Source organism: Carettochelys insculpta, chromosome 2 (assembly GCF_033958435.1).
Source record: "Carettochelys insculpta isolate YL-2023 chromosome 2, ASM3395843v1, whole genome shotgun sequence".
Classification (NCBI taxonomy): domain Eukaryota; kingdom Metazoa; phylum Chordata; order Testudines; family Carettochelyidae; genus Carettochelys; species Carettochelys insculpta.
In genome coordinates this window covers 66,262,983-66,281,106 of record NC_134138.1, presented here as the reverse complement: position 1 = coordinate 66,281,106, position 18,124 = coordinate 66,262,983, and the positions used below count along the sequence as shown (strand labels likewise).

At 44.0% G+C, this 18,124-nt stretch overlaps 1 protein-coding gene across 1 annotated transcript in view; it reads left to right on the top strand.

The window, feature by feature from the left end:
• Positions 1-18,124, top strand: part of PREX2 (phosphatidylinositol-3,4,5-trisphosphate dependent Rac exchange factor 2) — a 268,503-nt gene that overhangs the window by 203,499 nt on the left and 46,880 nt on the right. Inside the window, exon 35 of the mRNA XM_074987109.1 lies at positions 1,028-1,142. Within this exon, the coding sequence (XP_074843210.1) occupies positions 1,028-1,142 (115 nt within the window). The remainder of the gene's footprint in view (positions 1-1,027; positions 1,143-18,124) is intronic.

Genomic DNA, 18,124 nt, shown 5'->3' with positions numbered 1-18,124 from the left:
CTGCATCTATGAACCTGCACCTGTCGCCATAAGAATTCTGCTTATCAGATGCATTTTCTGATCATTCTCTTGGGTAACTAACCTTAAAATGTGTATAGATGGTTATGGAAGTGGCAGTGCTTCTCTGCCATGTGTATTTTACTGAAGTTCCATTTCCATATTATGAGATCTATGAAATTTGAATGTATAAAGTTCTTGATTTCTTAGCTCTAAACTCAGTTTTATTAAAGTAGATCTGACATTTATGGAAAATTATTTATCATTATGACAATCTTAATTAAATTGAATGTTTTTGTGAACTAGAACAGGAAACAGTGTGCCAAAAGTAGAGGGGTTAAAAAATTTATCTCTGTACCCATCACACTCTCATTTTTCACTCCCTTCCCTTTAATTTAGTTTTATATGTGTAAGTTTAGTGGAAGGAAGCCAGAATAAAGTTTACATGACATGGAAAATATTTCTGATCCCAAAAGTTTTCCCCCCCACCATCCATGAGGCATTTTCCTGGTTGTATGGTAATGTTTTTCAGCTTGGTCTTGAAAAGTACTGAACCCCTGAAACTATCCAGTATAGTAATTAGACTTTCAGGGGCTGCATGTATCCCAAGATCAGACCTAATAAAAGAGAGTCATTATATGTCATTTCCTCTTCCATAGCCTAACCACTTCTATGGTATCTCATTTTACCAGAGATTTAGAAGGTCACCTCAGAACTAAAACTGGTTTGAAATAGTGTCTGTGTATTTACATTCACAGGGAAGAAGCACTTTAATTAGAATCACAGAAACTGATATTAGCCCTGGTCTTTCACAGTTTTTCTCAAGGGCAAGGAAGTAAATTGTCTTTTAAATGAAATCTTAGCAAAAGATTGGTACAAATTTGATGACACACAGAAACAGCTTTGCAATCAATGTTGAGGTTCCAGCCTCAAGGTTAAGGAGTATGGCGCTAGACTGCAGACGGGTTCTAACTGCAGAGAAGGAGTATAGTAAATATTTAATACTGTTTTTTGTCCCCCATCCTCACAGCACTGGAGAGCATGGAAGGATATTATTACAGAGACAATGTGTCAGTAGAAGAATTTCAAGCCCAGATTAATGCAGCCTCACTGGAAAAAGTCAAACAGTATAACCAGAAACTCAGGTAGGTAATGAGCCCACAGCCCTAACGTGATGATGTAGAGTTTGTATTTTCAAATAACAGAAATTGGACATTCTTAGATTGTGGTCCAGGAGCACTGGTAGTTCACAGTGCACTGGCTGGTTACTTGATGAAAGCAGTCTGGTCTCATTGTGTTGCTCTCCTCCTGTCAACTTGCTAAATTGCATTGAAAGACAAGTAAAAAGAATTAAAATATTTTTAATATTTTTCCATGTGAGCTATTGCTATAGTTGCTGTAGGGTCGTTGTACTATTGCATATGGCTATGTCCACGCTAGACAGTTTTGTTGACAAAACCTGTGGAGTGTTCCCATTCCGAAGGCATTCTGTTGACAGTAAATTGGCAGAACATAGGACTGCTGTCAACAGTGTTCTGCCATTCCCCCATGAAGCAGAACAACTCTGTTGACAGAGATCGTCAACAGAAAGCTGGTCTGGATGTTCTGGGGGGCCTTCTGTCGGCAGACAGGGCTTCTGGGACACAGAGCAACCCTGTCTGCTGTGCTTCTGGTTGGCTGCTGTGTCGAGAGAGTGGCGGGGCAGTCCGGCTGCTCTTTGTTGACAGAGGAGATCGCTCTTGTGATCGGCTTGTCAGTCTGGCAGTGATCTGTTGACAGAAGTTTTGTCAGAAGATATCTTCCGACAATAACTTCTGTTGACAGATCGCTCTAGCGTAGACATAGCTCTTGAGAAGGGAACAGTCTGATGGTCACAAAAGTAATGGAAAGTAATTTCTGAGCCAAGCTGTCTCATACGAATCCATGTAGGCAAAAGTTTGTTTTATTGGAAAGGTTCACAGTTCTTCATTATATAGGGAAAATGACTTAGCAAAATATTACAGACCAGAAATGGTTCCAGTAACATATTTTATAAGTAGAACTAAAATTTCTACTTCCATACTGTGGAGATATTTATTTATACAAAGAGATTAAGTTTACATTTGATGGGGGAAAATGCATGAGGGAGTGTTAATTTACAGATTGTCCTACAACTTTTACATGTGGATGTGAACATCCAACACTTAGTGGGAGTTTTTGCATTATGGGTTTAGATTCAGTTTAAATTCTAGTTTATTTCTAACAAATTTAGAAAAAAATACAGGTTCAGTGTATATGCTCGAGCGATTATAGAAATAATCCATCGGTTTCAATTTAAAGTAAGATTGTTCTAGGTGAGGCATTTCAATCTAAAGTTTCCATGGATACCAGTTAAATTAATGTCTGCCTTGAGATGAACACCATAAACTGGTATACTTAAATTTCCTAAAGGACACGGATAAATGCTATATTGCAAGTTACAGATGTATGTTGTTTCCTTAATTGATGTATTGATATCAGAATTGTTAAACAATACAATCTCATTTTGTATGTTTATGTACTGTAGTTAATTTCAATGGAACAGAAATTAACAGCCATTGTTGTTTTCCTGGAAGCTCAGTGCTATTTTGTCAACAAAAAAGGAAGAATAATCATGCTCATTTGCATCAACTGCAACTAAGATGTGTGTATGTAGTGTACAGTGTACATAAGATCACAAGACAGTGCATTCTATTAATGATTTCAAGAGGAAATTACACACAAATATGTATGAGAAATTACACTGGTTCTTAAGTAATATAACAAGCTCAGAAGCACAGATTTCTCTTAGGCATTTTCACTGCATTTGTGGAAGATATTTCTCTGAGTAGGCTATATTTGAACATGAATTGTAGAAAGGCTCACTGGGAAATTGAGAGCACATAAAAATCAGAGCTCTGTTTTTCTGGCTTCATGAGGCTGAAGAAATCTGTAATGGTATCTGGTTCCCATTAGCTATGAGAAGGTAGGTGGTTTTTAAAAAGAAGAAATGAGGAGTGGAGGAAAGAATGATGAGCTAAAGAAGTAGGAGAAAGGGGAAGGAGGAGGAAAAAGAACACAGTTATCCTGTCCAAGCTTTTCTTAAAGAGAGTACGTGGACAGGGAACAGTATTACAAAGAGAGTAAAGAGCCCAGTATTAAATGTATAGTTTCTTCTCTAATCCAACTGTCATTACAATAATTAACTGCCTTACTACCTTCACTCTTCCCTTGTTTTGCTTGCTGTTATTCAGGGGCATGTTCTCAGGTTCTTCTGCTGGTTTACTTATTGCAGAAATAATTGAATAAAACATTGGTTCTCCAGCTCTCTTTAACCATAGAAACATATGAGCCAGCTAATGCCAGCCTTTCACCAAAGAAGTTCTACTGCTTCCGTATATCAGTCTGACTTCTGAATTATTTGTTTTTTATACTATTGCCCCCCCCCCAAAAAAAAAAGCCTGTTGAGGAGGTTTAGAACCTGATTTAAAGCTTATTGAAATAAATGGCAAAAATCTCACCAACTTTTATGGGATTAAAAGTGCTGAAGCTATTTGTGTGAGCTGGCAAAAGCACAGAATAAGATGGCTCTGGTCTTGTGCATTATTATGTTTTTCCTATCGTAGTTCCTGCTGAAACTTGGATGGGACACAGTTCTCTTTTGTGGCCAGTTTTACTCACAAACCTGACAAGCAGCCAGCCTGTACTACTATTTCAAAAAGTCACAACTGAAAAAGCATGATATATCAAAAATTCCCATTACAGAGGTGTTGAGTGGTTCTTTTGTATTCCAAATCGAGGGTAGATACACTGTATTATCTCCAGTACTAATATGGTAAGTGCTGACTTTTTAAGGGTAATCGTCGCATCACATCCTGAGGGACAAGGAAGCTTCATGAATTAACCATGAATGTAACATAATGTGAAAACAGAGTAAAAGAAATCCAGGAAAGCAGATGTATCTTTTTGTTCTGTTAGTTGCTAGTCAGAAGTAGGTGTTTGGCTAAAAGACACTAATAAAGTAATTACAGTAGCAAAACTCAGTGATATTTGGATAATAGTTCTCAAAGAAAACCATAAAATTGAAATTAAATATCTCTTGGAAATATACACATGATCAATGGAAGTATTAGTAATAAAACTTTTAACTTTGTAGGCAATAGAATCTACTAGAGTTGTCAAGCAGTTAAAAATAATCACAACTGTGAGATTAAAAAAAGGCATGATTAATAACTGTTTTAATTGCGCTAATGAACAAATATAGAACACCAAATTCAATTTATTGTAAATATTTTGCATGTTTTTTCTACATTTCCAAACATATTAGTTTCAAGTACAATGCAGAATACCAATTGTACAGTGTTCACTTTATATTATTTTATTACAAACTTTACATGGCAAAAAGGTAAAGGAAGTAGGAGCACATGCTTTATTCATTATATCTAACAGAGAGGTTGAGACTCCAAGTTAATTTCACATTGAAGCCTAATGATGGAGCTCAGATGACCTTTTTCACAATATTGCTAGTGATAAAGCAGATATGTTGGCCTACATACAAAACTGCTCACTTGTCCCTGAATTGGGCAGTCATAAACCTTTAATCTTTTGTAGTTCTTGTTTTTTGGCTTTTGTAAGTACCATACAGCAAAATTGAAACATAAATCATACAATTTCATTTTCATGAGGAAGTTTTAGTAAAAGATAGGGTATGCAGAGAGGCTCGAACTTCTCATCTTCCTTATTTAATTCAACCCTTGCCATTTTTTAATCAAATCCGTATTAGTAAGAACTTACAATTTTTGTTCATGTATTAGGGCTTGTCTATACTACCACCTTCCTTCGAAGGACGGATGGTAATTAGGGTGTTGGGAGTTTACTAATGAAGTGCTGCGCTGCATATGCAGCACTTCATTAAGCAAATCCCCCCACCCCCACAGCAACTTCGAAGTTTTAAACTTCGAAGTACCAGCACGCATCTAGCTGCGGCGTACCCGATGGTACTTCGAAGTGCCAGGGCAACTTCAAAGTCCCCTTCGAAGTTCCCTGGCACTTCAAAGTACCGTCGGGTGCGCCGCAGCTAGACACATGCTGGTACTTCGAATTTTAAAACTTTGAATTTGCCGCGGGTGGGGGGGAGGAATTTGCTTTATGAAGTGCTGCGTATGCAGCGCAGCACTTCATTAATAAACTCCCAACACCCTAATTACCATCCTTCCTTCAAAGGAAGGTGGTAGTGTAGACACAGCCTTAGAGTTGTTCCAGAAGTCCATAAAAGATGTGTCATCACAGAAGAAAATCTTTAATTTGTGCAAAACTGTCACTTTAGAAGTAAATAAGTAAATAATATATAATTTTACATTCAACATCTGCATCATACTTATTCTTAAAGGGTTATTTCTTTTTCAGGCTGTCAGCTAGATTGCATTGTGTTGCCATTTCTGCTTCCCTGACACTTGCAAGAAAAAAATCCATTTGCAAATTGGATAGCTGGTGACAGTTGTCAGTGTTGCAGATTTATTCTGACCTAAACATTTCTTAATGAGAAGATGTTGCACAACCAGGAGAAGGCAATTAAGTCAGCAAAGATTTAAAACATCTTTATTGCTATCTGTTTGCTGATGCAGCTGTCATTTTTCTAAGTCAGAGTAAAAAATATAAAGATCTTGGTGTTGGCTCTTTAGAATGCTGCTGCTACAGCATTGTTGCTGTTGCTGCTGCTGCTGCTGCTGCATTGTTACTGCTGCTCAGTGCTGCTGTTTGTGGAGTTCAGATGTCAGTTGCGCTAGCAAATAGTGCTGCATATTAATTCTGCAGAACTCAGTGTTAATCATCAGAAAGATTACAGCTTCAGTTTGGTTGTGAAAGCAGTTTGGCAAGGTTTAATGTCAGCAAAGTACAGTACTAGTGCCTTCTCCAACTCATACACTAATACATGTATGCCTGTGACAAGGAAAGGGCTCAGTTAAGTCACTAGGGTTCTGTCCTCTTGGCTGATAGAAAGTCCCCACCCCCCTTGTCATCCTTTTTTATTAGATAGAATATGCTACCAGCTTGTCCTCTTGCTAGAGGATACCGTGTCTCTTTGCAACCCTGAACTATCCAAAGAGTGCTTTGGTCTCTATTAATAAACCAGACACACTCCTGCTGTGCATTCCTTCCTGTAGATTTTGCAATCTCATGTTAATTTCACAGTCTTGATTAGCTGGTGGCTCTGTATGCAGACAGACTTACTTCTGATACATGCATGTAATGACCAAAGAGACAATTAAGCATATACTATTCCTTGCCTCAACAGGAGACATGTCACCTCCTGGGGATCTGCCTTTAACGTTCAGGCATTCAGAACATAATTTCCAATACAGATGCATAACTCCTTAAGTATCAGAGGGCTAGACATGTTAGTCTGTGTCCACAAAAACAATGAGAAGGCCTGTGGAACCTTGTAAAATAACAGATTTTTGGAGCATAAGCTTTCACGGGCAAAGACTTGCTTCATCAGATGCCTGTCCTGCAGATGTACATGTATCTGACAACTGGGTCTTTGCTCATGAAAATATCTGTTAGTCTGTAAGGTGCCACAGTAACTTCTTACATGTTATCTGTACACACATTTCTCAAAGATTATGATGACTAGTGGGATGCTGGGTTTGAATAGAGGACATACATGATACCCTTTGGTGAATTATCTTGCATATACTTGACTCCGGATCCCTGTAAAATTCTGTGCCTCCCAGTGCATGCAGCCAGTTGGCACAATGAGATTTCCGGGTCAAATTTCCGTAGGAGTCTCCCCTTGGTTCCCTTCTGTCTCCACAGCTTGTATCTGAGTAATCTCATTCACCGACAAAAATTCAACAGCCCTGTCTGTGTTGATGACTCACTGGTCTAACTCTGCTCTAGATCTGTCTCCTTCTGACCAGTCCAAAATGTCAGCCTGTGTTTGATGTCCTCTTGGATGTTTTTCAGTCAGCTCTCACTCAGCATGGCTAAAACAGATTTCCTTGTCTTCCTCCCCAAAGCCTTCTTGCTAGTGCTGTTCTCCATCACTATGGACAATCCAGCTGCCCTGCCGGTCACTCAGTCTCATAATCAGGGTGTAATCTTTGAGTTGGACCTCTCTCAAAGTCCTCACATCCAGGCTACATTCAAAGCTGGTTGATTCTTTCTGTGTAATATCTTTAAGATTTGGCCACACACACATACCCTCTCCCCCCACCCACCCCCGCCCAGCCAGAATTCTCGTCCAGGCTGTTATCATCTCACAGCTTGACGACTGAAACATCCTTGTCTGGAAAAAATGCAATCTGGCATTGCTTGGATCCATTCAGAATGGTGCTGTACAGATCAATTTCATAGCTCATTTCTTTGACCATGTCCCTTTGTGCACCCGCTTGTCGATTGTACCAAACATAAGCTGCTTATCTTCATCCTCAAGGCCCTTCACAGTCAAGCTACCACCTTGCATTTGCTGTCAATCAACCCATAATATCAGCTTCCATCACTCACTTATTAAATTTTCAAACAAGCACCTATATGCTATCTCCCATTTTGCCCATCAGGCCTGGAACAATGCACAAAGCCACCTCATTATCCACCTCCAAACCCCTCCTTAACACTGAGGAGGAGCGGGTGCAGGTAAGAGCTAGTTTGGAGGGAGAGAAGTTATGACCAAGAGAAATCTGTGACAGGGTCACGGATAAATTTTGTTTTCCTCCATCCTGCCCCTCACAGTGAGCAATGTGCATTGCCATACATTTTTCATTTTGAAAGGGGAAGGTAATAAGGAAGAATGTGCTGCCTTTTTTTCTTCTCCCCTGCTCATCACCCTCTCCTATCCCCCAATAAAACACTTTCCTGTGACCTCCCTGACTGTGCAGTGTCCCAGTTTTTCACTTTGACAATATGATCAATCTGTGGAAGAAGGGTATGCAAGTTGCTGTCTGCTGCTGCACCAGTCGTTTGGGTGCCAGTCACTGCTGTATAGCAATGAACTTATATGTGTGTTCAGCAAAGGAAACATATATTTCTTTTCCTGTTGCTTACCATCCTTTGTAATTTGGAACCATCCTTTTAAGCCAGTTTTTTCCAGAATTGTTAACAGATCTGTGCCCTTTTGGTCCACAGAAGAGAGAAAAGTAAAAGCCACATGGCTGATGGAAAAGGACTAGATGCTAGCTTTCCCCGCCATTGTGATTTTCTTTTATATTTTTTTCAAAGCTAAACATAAATCTGTTGCTCTAAAGATACAATTATAATCCATGAATTCAATGACAAATCATTACATTGAACCTCTGGTTATACAGAATGTAATGGTTGCATTTTAAAAATGCATTTAATTTAAAATGTAACATCAATTCGCTTCTGCATTTTAAGATTGCTGTATCTGCTTTCTGGCATGCTTTCACAGTCTGATGGTAAATTTAATTAATCGTTTAGGATAGCCTGTTTTTTCAAGTGAGTTTCCTATAGTTTTCATATAATTATTATTTTATTCTTTAGTTTTTTTCTAGAAGATTTAAAAAGAAAAATGTTAGTATTTCAAGAATTTGCTCAAGAGCTTAACAAATTGCACTCAAGGGACAAAATGTTTATTCACATACAGAGAGCAACTCCTCAGTCTGCAGATTTCTTAACATGATTTTTTTTTCTCCTCGTACTGCATAATGTAGTCACAGCAGAAGATATGATGGCACTGTGGACTTCTGACTAGGAATTAAAATTCTCTAATGGTTACTGTGACACAGATCATGTATGACCTATAGTCACCTAGAAATTATTAATTACAAGTTCAGATATTAAATAAAGGAAAAGGATCTCTGTTGCACTTGATAATGGATTTGGTCGTGTTACTAGTCCTTGTCATTGCCCATCATGTTGACAGAGTATAATAATTTTTGCATAATAAAACCAAGTCATATGGAATTATTTCTGTTGTAACAGAGTGACATATTAAAGACAAATATTAGACATACTGCTTTCTGTTTAATTACATTTCACTAAAACTGGGTAGCACCACTGTACGTGCCAGTTCACTGTGTGCTTGCTATAACTAAAACACAGTGAAATCTGATAATTTGTAGATAGTTAAGAAATGCCCAAAATGAATTTGTTATAGAACTGTGAACTGCATGTACGTGACATATTTTAATGAAGTAAGGCAACTCAGCTATCATTTTTTTATATATATTATTAGACACTAACCGTAAATCTGTTCCTTTAAAGATATATCCATTTTCTGGCATTTCTTTATCAGCATGGAAGTATGTCCTCTGAATGGTGGCCAAAGCATGAAGTGGCATTGGAATGTTTAGCAAACATGGCTCATAAATACCTTGCAATGCCAGCTGCAAAAATGTGAATGCCTGTTCTGACTTTTAGGTGACATTGTAAACGTAACATCATTTTCCGCAAATGTGAACAAACTTGTTTCTCTGAGCGATTGGCTGAATAAGAAGTAGGACTGAGTGGACTTGTAAGCTCCATAGTTTTATGTTGGTTTTATTTCTGGGCACAGTTATATATAAAAAAAATCTGATTTGTAAGTTGCACTTTCATGATAAAAATATTGTACTTGTATAAAGTGAACTGAATAATGTTACAGTGAAAGCCATGTTATCTGAGTTCAGATAACTAACACTCTCTATTAACCGGCATTTGTTTTGCCAGCAGCCATCTGGATGGGATTGGTGGAGTGGGGCCAGTGGCTGCAAAACTGGAGGCCCAGATGGGGACCGGCCCAGCAGCGCTGGGACTGGCTGCCCAACCTGAAGCAGCAGGATCAGGGGCTGGCTCTCTGGTCAGCAGCAAGTGACGTGACCAGGGCCAGCTGGACAGCTGGTGGTGGCACTGGGGCTTGGGCTGGCTCCCTGACTGCGGCTAGCAACAACCACAGTGGGTCCAGCAAATATGATTATCTTGCACCTCCTGTTCCTGCTGGATGCTGGATAACAAACTTTATACTGTGTGGGTTTTTTTTTTCATTTTACAGTGCAAATATTTGTACTTAAAATAACATAACTTCAGTTTCAATTACAACTCAGAATACAATACATATGAAAACATAGAAAACATCCGAAGTATTTAGTACATTTCAATTGGTATAGTATTGTTTAACAGCACAATTAAAACTGTGATTAATCATGATTCATTTTTTGAGTTAATCATGTCAGTTTTCTTCCATTAAGTGACAGTGCTAGATAGATCAGCTGCTCTTCAAGGCATTATCCCAGCTAACACATCTCACAGCACTAACTCTTCCATTGACCCTCCTCAACAGCAGACATCAGCCAGTTCAGACGTTGGTAGGCCTGACAGAGTCATTCTGCTCCAAGGTTAGGGGGGCAAGAGAAACAGAATTGAGAGGCAAGCCTACTGCACATCTGGGATTTCCCTGTGGATCCTTAGAATCTGTGAGGTCAGGGCTTGCAACCCAGCCCATGCCCCAAATATGTTCTACCAGAAAGGACAGTTACAAGGAAACTCCCTGATCTGAGTTGCTTAACACCTCTCCCCACCTCCTGTGGATTTTTCTATGGGAAGCAATAAGCCATCCCAAGATCTAATTATTTTCCCCTTTCCTCTTTTGTTTGTTTTGCTTTTCACTTCCATATGGTATCCCCGAAAAGCACATTTCCCACAACATGCAACATGCACTATGCACTTGTGCCAGGGTATTGTGTGGGGAGGGATTTTTAATTACTTTAATCCTTTATTTCCACTCTGGAATAATATTGTCCTGATGCAGAAATTATAGACCTTTGCATGTCTATTGTGCTCTGGGACAGACAGAATTTTTGCTTATGAGACAGTGAGTAAATAGTCTCATGCTTAAAATTGTTAGATTCTTCCCTCCACCTCCTACCTTTCTTCAGATTACTTTATTATAAAAAAGGCCTGAGACTAAATCTGATTTATTTCATACAAGCTGTGTCTACATGGCTGCTTCCTATTTTCTTTCAGGAAGAAGGGATCTTTCAAAAATGAGGTTTTTGGGTTTTTTTTCCTGAAGGAACCCTGTCTACACGGCTATATGTTTTTTTTCCCTCAAAAAAAAAACCACTTCCAGAAGCATAATTGCATGAGAGTACACAAATGAGGTGTGGGATTTGTAAATCTGCACTTCATTTGCATTTTAGATTGGCTGCATTTGCTTGTCCGTTTCAAGAGGGAGGAGCTGTGTAGATTCAGCTACTGTGTATATGGGGGAAATTTCAGAGGGGGAAATATTGTATGTTGTGCTAGAAGACTGTTCCTATGTCTAGTTAAATGTTTATTGAGTACAGGATAAAAGACATCAACATACCAGATGATTATCTTAGTGTATGATACTTGACAGATAATGCCAGTCGTGTCCTGCAAATTATACAGCTAGTTAATATTTCAGAAGTCCTTCTGGACTGTAGTATGAATGAGAGAAAGAGAAGTATTGTTCAAACACTAGTAATGTAGATATGAATATTACTTGTACTTGTTATAATGCACTTTATTTAAGAAGTGTTTTACTGTTTTGGTTTTAAAATTCCTAGAATGAATCCTCAAGCTAGATTTTAAATGTATCTTGATGAGAGTGATTACACTTAGGCTATGTCTACATCACAACACCCTTTCAAAAGGATGGCTTTTGAGACCAAACATCGAAAGATGGCCTTTCAGCAAGGAGAGTCCACACTGGCAAATGGGACGTGACGGTCAACCCTGTTGCCTCAAAAGGCCTCACCGCACTTTTGAAAGAGAGAGTACATACGTCCCAGGGCACCCTTTCGAAAGCCCAGGGCCAGGAAACGCCATGGGCAGGGTCGCATGGCAGCCAAGCCCTTCCAGGGCTGTCACCGGGTGCCCCTTTACAGGGCTCCACCCCGGAGCCTCAGCCTGTACATGCTGAGGGCTGGCTAGCTGTCCCCAGGCAGGTAAAGGGAGAGTGACTGGAGGAGGCACCTCGGGCTTCCATGGACCCCGATCAGTTTCCACCCCCGTTGAGGTGCAGTGGTCACGGTTCTGGCCACAGTGCTCCAGTGTCTCTGGGTAGCCACGTCGTCCTGAGGGCATGATGCCCTCACCTGGTTCCCCGGGCAATCTGCCGCTTGTGGGGCTTCCCCACAAGCAGCGACTGGTGGGACTGGCTGGTGCTGGAGGACGGGGGCGACGACCGGTGGCTGCAGAATTTCAGGATGACCAAGGGGACATTCCTGGAGCTGTGCCACTGGCTCACCCCAGCCCTCCAGCATCGGGACACCCGCATGAGGCTGGCGCTCCCATTCCAGTAAAGGGTGACAATCACCCTCTGGAAACTGGCCACCCCAGACAGTCACCTATCTGTCAGCTACGAGTTCAGGGTGGGCAGGACCACCATCGGGGCCGTCCTGAACCAGGCAAGCCATGCCCGGGTTACACCCCCACCGCATGCGATAGGTAGGGGGCAGGGAGGAGGGGGCTTCCCAGGAAGAAGCACTGTCAGGAACGGGGGGGCGGGATGGGGCAGGGGACAGGGATGGACAGGCAAGCAGAGGGAAGGGGGACAGTGCCCCAGGGAGGCATGCCCTATAGGGGATAGGGGTGGGGATGGGCAGGCATGCTGCTCTCCATGCCACACTCACGAGTGTGTTTACCCCTCCCCATGCTCTGCAGGTCATCTGGGCCATCAACAAGGTCCTCCTGCGGCCACTGATCTGCATCAGGGACCTGGATGAAGCCATCCAGGGCTTTGAGCAGTTGGGCTTCCCGAACTACTTCGGGGCACTTGACGGCATGCACATTGCCACCCAGGCCCCGAGCCCATCAGTGAGTCCTATGTGAATTGCAAGGGCTACCACTCGTGGTCCTGCAGGTGCTTGTGGATGAAAAGCGATGGTTCCAGGACATCTGTGTGTCCTGGTCCGACCATGCCAACAACATCAGGGTGTTCCGGAACTCATGGCTGGGCCTCTGGATGGCCAAGGGGGCCTACATCCCCTGGTGGGTGCTCCCAACTGGGGATACCATGATGCCACTTTGCATCATGGCAGATGCAGCCTACTCCCTGCAGGCCTGGCTCATGAGGCTGTACATGGGTCACACCCAACTTACCCAGCACATTTTTAATGAGTGGCTTAACCAGGCTCACAATACAGCAGAGTGGGCATTTGGCCTCCCCAGTGTCCCAGCGGTGGTCAAGGCCTGCTGCACCCTGCACAGCTTGGTGGAGGCTAAGCAGGAACCATTTGTGTAGGGGTGGGTCACCAAGGCAAGGTGCAGATATGAGCAGCCACTTGCTGCCTTGTGCTGCAAGGCCCAGAAGGACAGGGTGCAGGTACAGGAGGCCCTTCGTTAGGCCTTTGCCCAGGAACCATACTGACTGCCCCTTGCACACATGCCTCCCAAACCTCCCTATGTGCGCACACACCCCCACCACCACTCCCAGACACCCATGGGGAACACAGGGTTAAACACCACAATAAACTGTTTATTTAGTATTTTACAACTGTGCCTCTCTGTAACCATGTGAACTATTTAGAGGTGGGTTGGGGGAACTGGGGGCTGTGGGGAATATTTACAGGTGGGTTAGGGGAACTGTGAACTGAGGGCTAGGGAGAACTATTTACGGGGTGATGCAGCCCAGGGTGGGTGGACTGCAATGCCCCAGGAGGTCCAAGGGTTGAGGTAGGGGGCCTTTCCCCTTGATGGGGGTCAAAGGACAGGATCCCCATTGCTTCTGCCCTCCCTGCCTCCCTGTGTCCAGGGGGTCCTGTCGGGGCAGGGCTGGAGCTGGGAGCACAGGGAGGTAGGGGTGTGGCTGGGCCATGGCCCCCATGGCCTTGCCGGCATCGGCACAGGGGGTGGGGGGTGGCAGCTGCTCATGGCTGGACTTGGCCAGAAGCATGCAGGCCAGCTGCATGAGGCTGGCTGTGGGGAGGTGAGCTGGGACCAGGCTTGTGGGGGAGATGATGGTGCAGGGGGGGGGATTGGAGGGGGCACTGGAGCAGCGGTGGAGGTTGGAGTGGGGGAGGATGACAGGGATTGGAAAGGGGGGAAATCGGAGGGGAAGGTGATGGGAGTGAAACGTGATGATGTTGGAGGGGGGGCAGAGTGGCCAGGTGACAGGGGAATGGCAGATGGTGGGAGGGGCTCAGGTGTGGCACGCGAGGGGGCGGCGTCTGGGGCCAGGTGGTCAGTCATGGCCTGGGTCGAGGCATCCAGGCCTGCTGCCATCAGGTCCCAGGCCTTCCCCTCCATGGCGAGCCATTCCTGCTGCACACCCATGAGGTCCTGCAGGACTGCGGTGTGGGCAGGGTCCCCTGCCTCCTTCTCCCCGGCCTGGTGGCACCAGTGGACAGCCCGGCAGCAGCCCTGTGTTGTGCCTGCTCAGGGTCCAGTCCACTCCCCCTCACCCTCAGAGGCTGGGCTCCCTGGGCCATGGACTTGGCTTGTCTGGCTGCCGGATGCTGGAGCTGTGGTGACAGAAGGGGAGAGAGGAACAGGCCGTTAGTCCCATGTGATGGTCCTTGTGACCCCACCCCTCACCTTTTGTCCCCTCCCCATCCTGGGGGCCCTGCGGCGTCCACATCCCGGGGTTCTCTGTGTGGATGGTGTGGGTGTGGGTTCTCCTCCAGCCCTCACCCCCAGTCCCTCTGCAGCCGTGCAGCCCTTGGTACTGTCCTGGCTGCATGGTGCTGAGTGCTGCACGGCAGCCCCCCAGGGCCTGGGGAGAATGGCCATCCAGGTTCCACGCATGGCCGTCTGGGTTCCATGTGTGGCCACCCCAGGTGGGACCAAGCACCCCCTCCCTGGGCTTCAGGGCAACCGTCATGCACAACATGTGCCTGTGGGTCCCTCCAGGAATTCAGGTGAGGCACGGGTGGATAGGGTCTGGCTGGATGGCCTGGACGATGATGTCAATGATGAGGGCCCCCTTTCTTGAGCCCTTGCTGTCGCTTATGGTCTCCTGGAACTGGACCGTTTGCTGGCACCTGGTGCCTCCTTGGGCCTCAAGAGGCAGTCCAGTTCTTTAAAGTAGGGGGAGCTGGTGGGTGCAGCCCCCGACGGTGCGGCCATACCCCAGGCCTTGCAGAAGCCCTGCCTGAGTTCCTTTGCTTTTGACCAGACATAGTCCGGGGTGCGGGTGGGGTGGCCTTGGCCAATGAGGCCCTTGGAAAGCCACTCAAAGGCCACGGCCTTGTGGCACCAGACCCCTGTCTGAATGAGCACCTTCTCATCCTTCCCGAGGGAGAGGAGGTCCTGCCAGCTCAGGCTCTATCCAGAAGGGTGTCGGGCGCTTTTTCTCACCTGTTGGGAGGGCTCTCTGGTCTCTTTAGGGGGCCCCTGGGGTGGGTGGAGGTCTGCCTGGCTGGCCATGGGTCCTGGGAGGGTGGTGGACTGGCTGGAGCATTGCGGCTGGCAGCAGGCTATACAGCAGTTTGAGCTTCCTGCTGCCTGCACGCTCACAGCTTCTTGCTTGGGGGCTTGTGGGATCCTGCTTCTTTAAACACAGGTGGATGCTGGAGCCACAGAGCTCTGCTTATGCTGTGAGTGGCACCACTGCCTGCCAGCTGATTGGCGCCATGGAGGACTCCCTCTTTCGAAAGAGCCATCCGTGGAGCAGCTACACTTGTTCTCTTTCAAAATAGTCGCTTGGAAGGGGGCGCTCTTCCCACAGTGGGAACAGAGGACTGATGTCAACAGACTGACCCCATTCTTTCTTTCAAAGTTGATTTCGAAAGACCACTGTGTGTGTGTAGATGCTCCATGGGAAATTTTGAAGGATGGGCTTCTTTCGATGTTACTTTCAAATATATTTGCTGGTGTAGATGTGGCCTTAGTAGATTAACATTTTTGTTCTCAAGAAAGAGCACGTGATATGCTGGACTTCTTTACCTAGTTCCTTTAACAACAAACGGTTTTCTACAGGAGATGGAAATGGATGTAGGAGATGGACATGTTGAGAGTCTCTGGGATAGACTAAGAGGGGTAAAGAACAAGGGTGATGTCCTGCTGGGAGTCTACTACAGGTCGCCTACCCAGGTGGAAGAGGTGGATGAGGCTTTTTTTAAACAACTAGCAAAGTCATGCAGGGCCCCGGTTTTGGTGGTGATGGGGGACTTCAACTATCCAGATATATGTTGGGAAACTCATACAGCAGGGCACAGAATATCCAGTAAGTTCTTGGATTGCATTGGAGACAATTTTTTATTCCAAAAGGTTGAAAAAGCCACCGGGGGAAGCTGTTCTAGATTTGATTTTAACAAATAGGGAGGAATTGGTAGAAAACTTGAAAGTGGAAGGCAGCTTGGGTGAAAGTGATCATGAAATCATAGAGTTCACAATTCTAAGGATGGATAGAAGGGAAAACAGCAAAATAGAGATAATGGATTTTAGGAGGGCAGATTTTGGTAAACTCAAAGAGCTGGTAGGTAAGGTCCCATGGGGAGCAAAACTGAGGGGAAAAACAGCTGAGGAGAGTTGGCAGCTTTTCAAAGGGACACTATTAAGGGCCCAAAAGCAAGCTATCCCGCTGCATAGGAAAGATAGAAAATATGGCATAAGACCACCTTGACTTAACCAGGAGATCTTGCATGATCTCAAAATAAAAAAGGAATCATATAAAAAATGGAAACAAGGACAAATTACAAAGGATGAATATAGGCAGACAACACAAGAATGCAGGAGCAAGATTAGAAAGGCTAAGGCACAAAATGAGCTCAAACTAGCTACAGCCATAAAAGGAAACAAGAAGGCTTTTTATAAATACATTAAAAACAAGAGGAAGACCAGGGACAGGGTAGTGCCATTGCTCAGTGAGGAGGGAGAAACAGTAACAGGAAACTTGGAAATGGCAGAGATGCTTAATGACTTCTTTGTTTCGGTCTTCACTGAGAAGTCTGATGAAGGAATGCCCAACATAGTGAATGCTAGTGGGAAAGGGGTAGGGTTAGAAGTTGAAATAAAAAAAAAAAGTTAAAAATCACTTCGAAAAATTAGATGTCTGCAAGTCACCAGGGCCTGATGAGATGCATCCTAGAATACTCAAGGAGCTGATAGAGGAGGTATCTGAGTATTTATCTATGGTCTTTGGAAAATCATGGGAGACAGGAGAGATTCCAGAAGACTGGAAAAGGGCAAATATAGTGCCCATCTATAAAAAGGGGAATAAGAATGACCCAGGAAACTACAGGCTGTCAGCTTAACTTCTGTGCCAGGAAAGATAATGGAGCAGGTAATGGAATAAATCATCTGCAAGCACTTGGAAAGTGGTAAGGTGATAGGGAACAGCCAGCATGGATTTGTGAAGAACAAATCATGTCAAACCAATCTGACAGCTTTCTTTGATAGGGTAACAAGCCTTGTGGATAGGGGAGAAGCGGTAGATGTGGTATACCTAGACTTTAGTAAAGCATTTGATACAGTCTCTCATGATATTCTTATCAAAAACCTAGGGAAATACAATTTAGATGAGGCTACTATAAGGTGAGTGCATAACTGGCTGGATAACCGTACTCAGAGAGTAGTTCTTAATGGTTCTCAATCCTGCTGGGAAGGTATAACAAGTGGGGTTCCGCAGGGGTCTGTACTGGGACCAGTTCTGTTCAATATCTTCATCAACGATTTAGATATTGGCATAGAAAGTACGCTTATTGTGTTTGCAGATGATACCAACCTAGGCGGGGTTGCAACTGCTTTGGAGGATAGGGTCATAATCCAAACTGATCTGGATAAATTGGAGAAATGGTCTGAGGTAAGCAGGATGGAGTTTAATGAGGACAAATGCAAAGTGCTCCACTTGGGAAGGAACAATCAGTTTCACACATACAGAATGGGGAGAGACTGTCTAGGAATGACTACAGCAGAAAGGGATCTAGGGATTAGTGGACCACAAGCTAAATATGAGTCAACAGTGTGATGCTGTTGCAAAAAAAGCAAACATGATTCTGGGATGCATTAACAGGTGTGTTGTGAACAAGACACAAGAAGTCATTCTTCCGCTCTACTCTGCGCTGGTTAGGCCTCAGCTGGAGTATTGTGTCCAGTTCTGGGCACTGCAGTTCAAGAAGGATGTGGAGAAATGAGAGAGGGTCCAGAAAACAGCAACAAGAATGATTAAAGGTTTAGAGAATGTGACCTATGAAGAAAGGCTGCAAGAATTGGGCCTTTATTTTGGAAA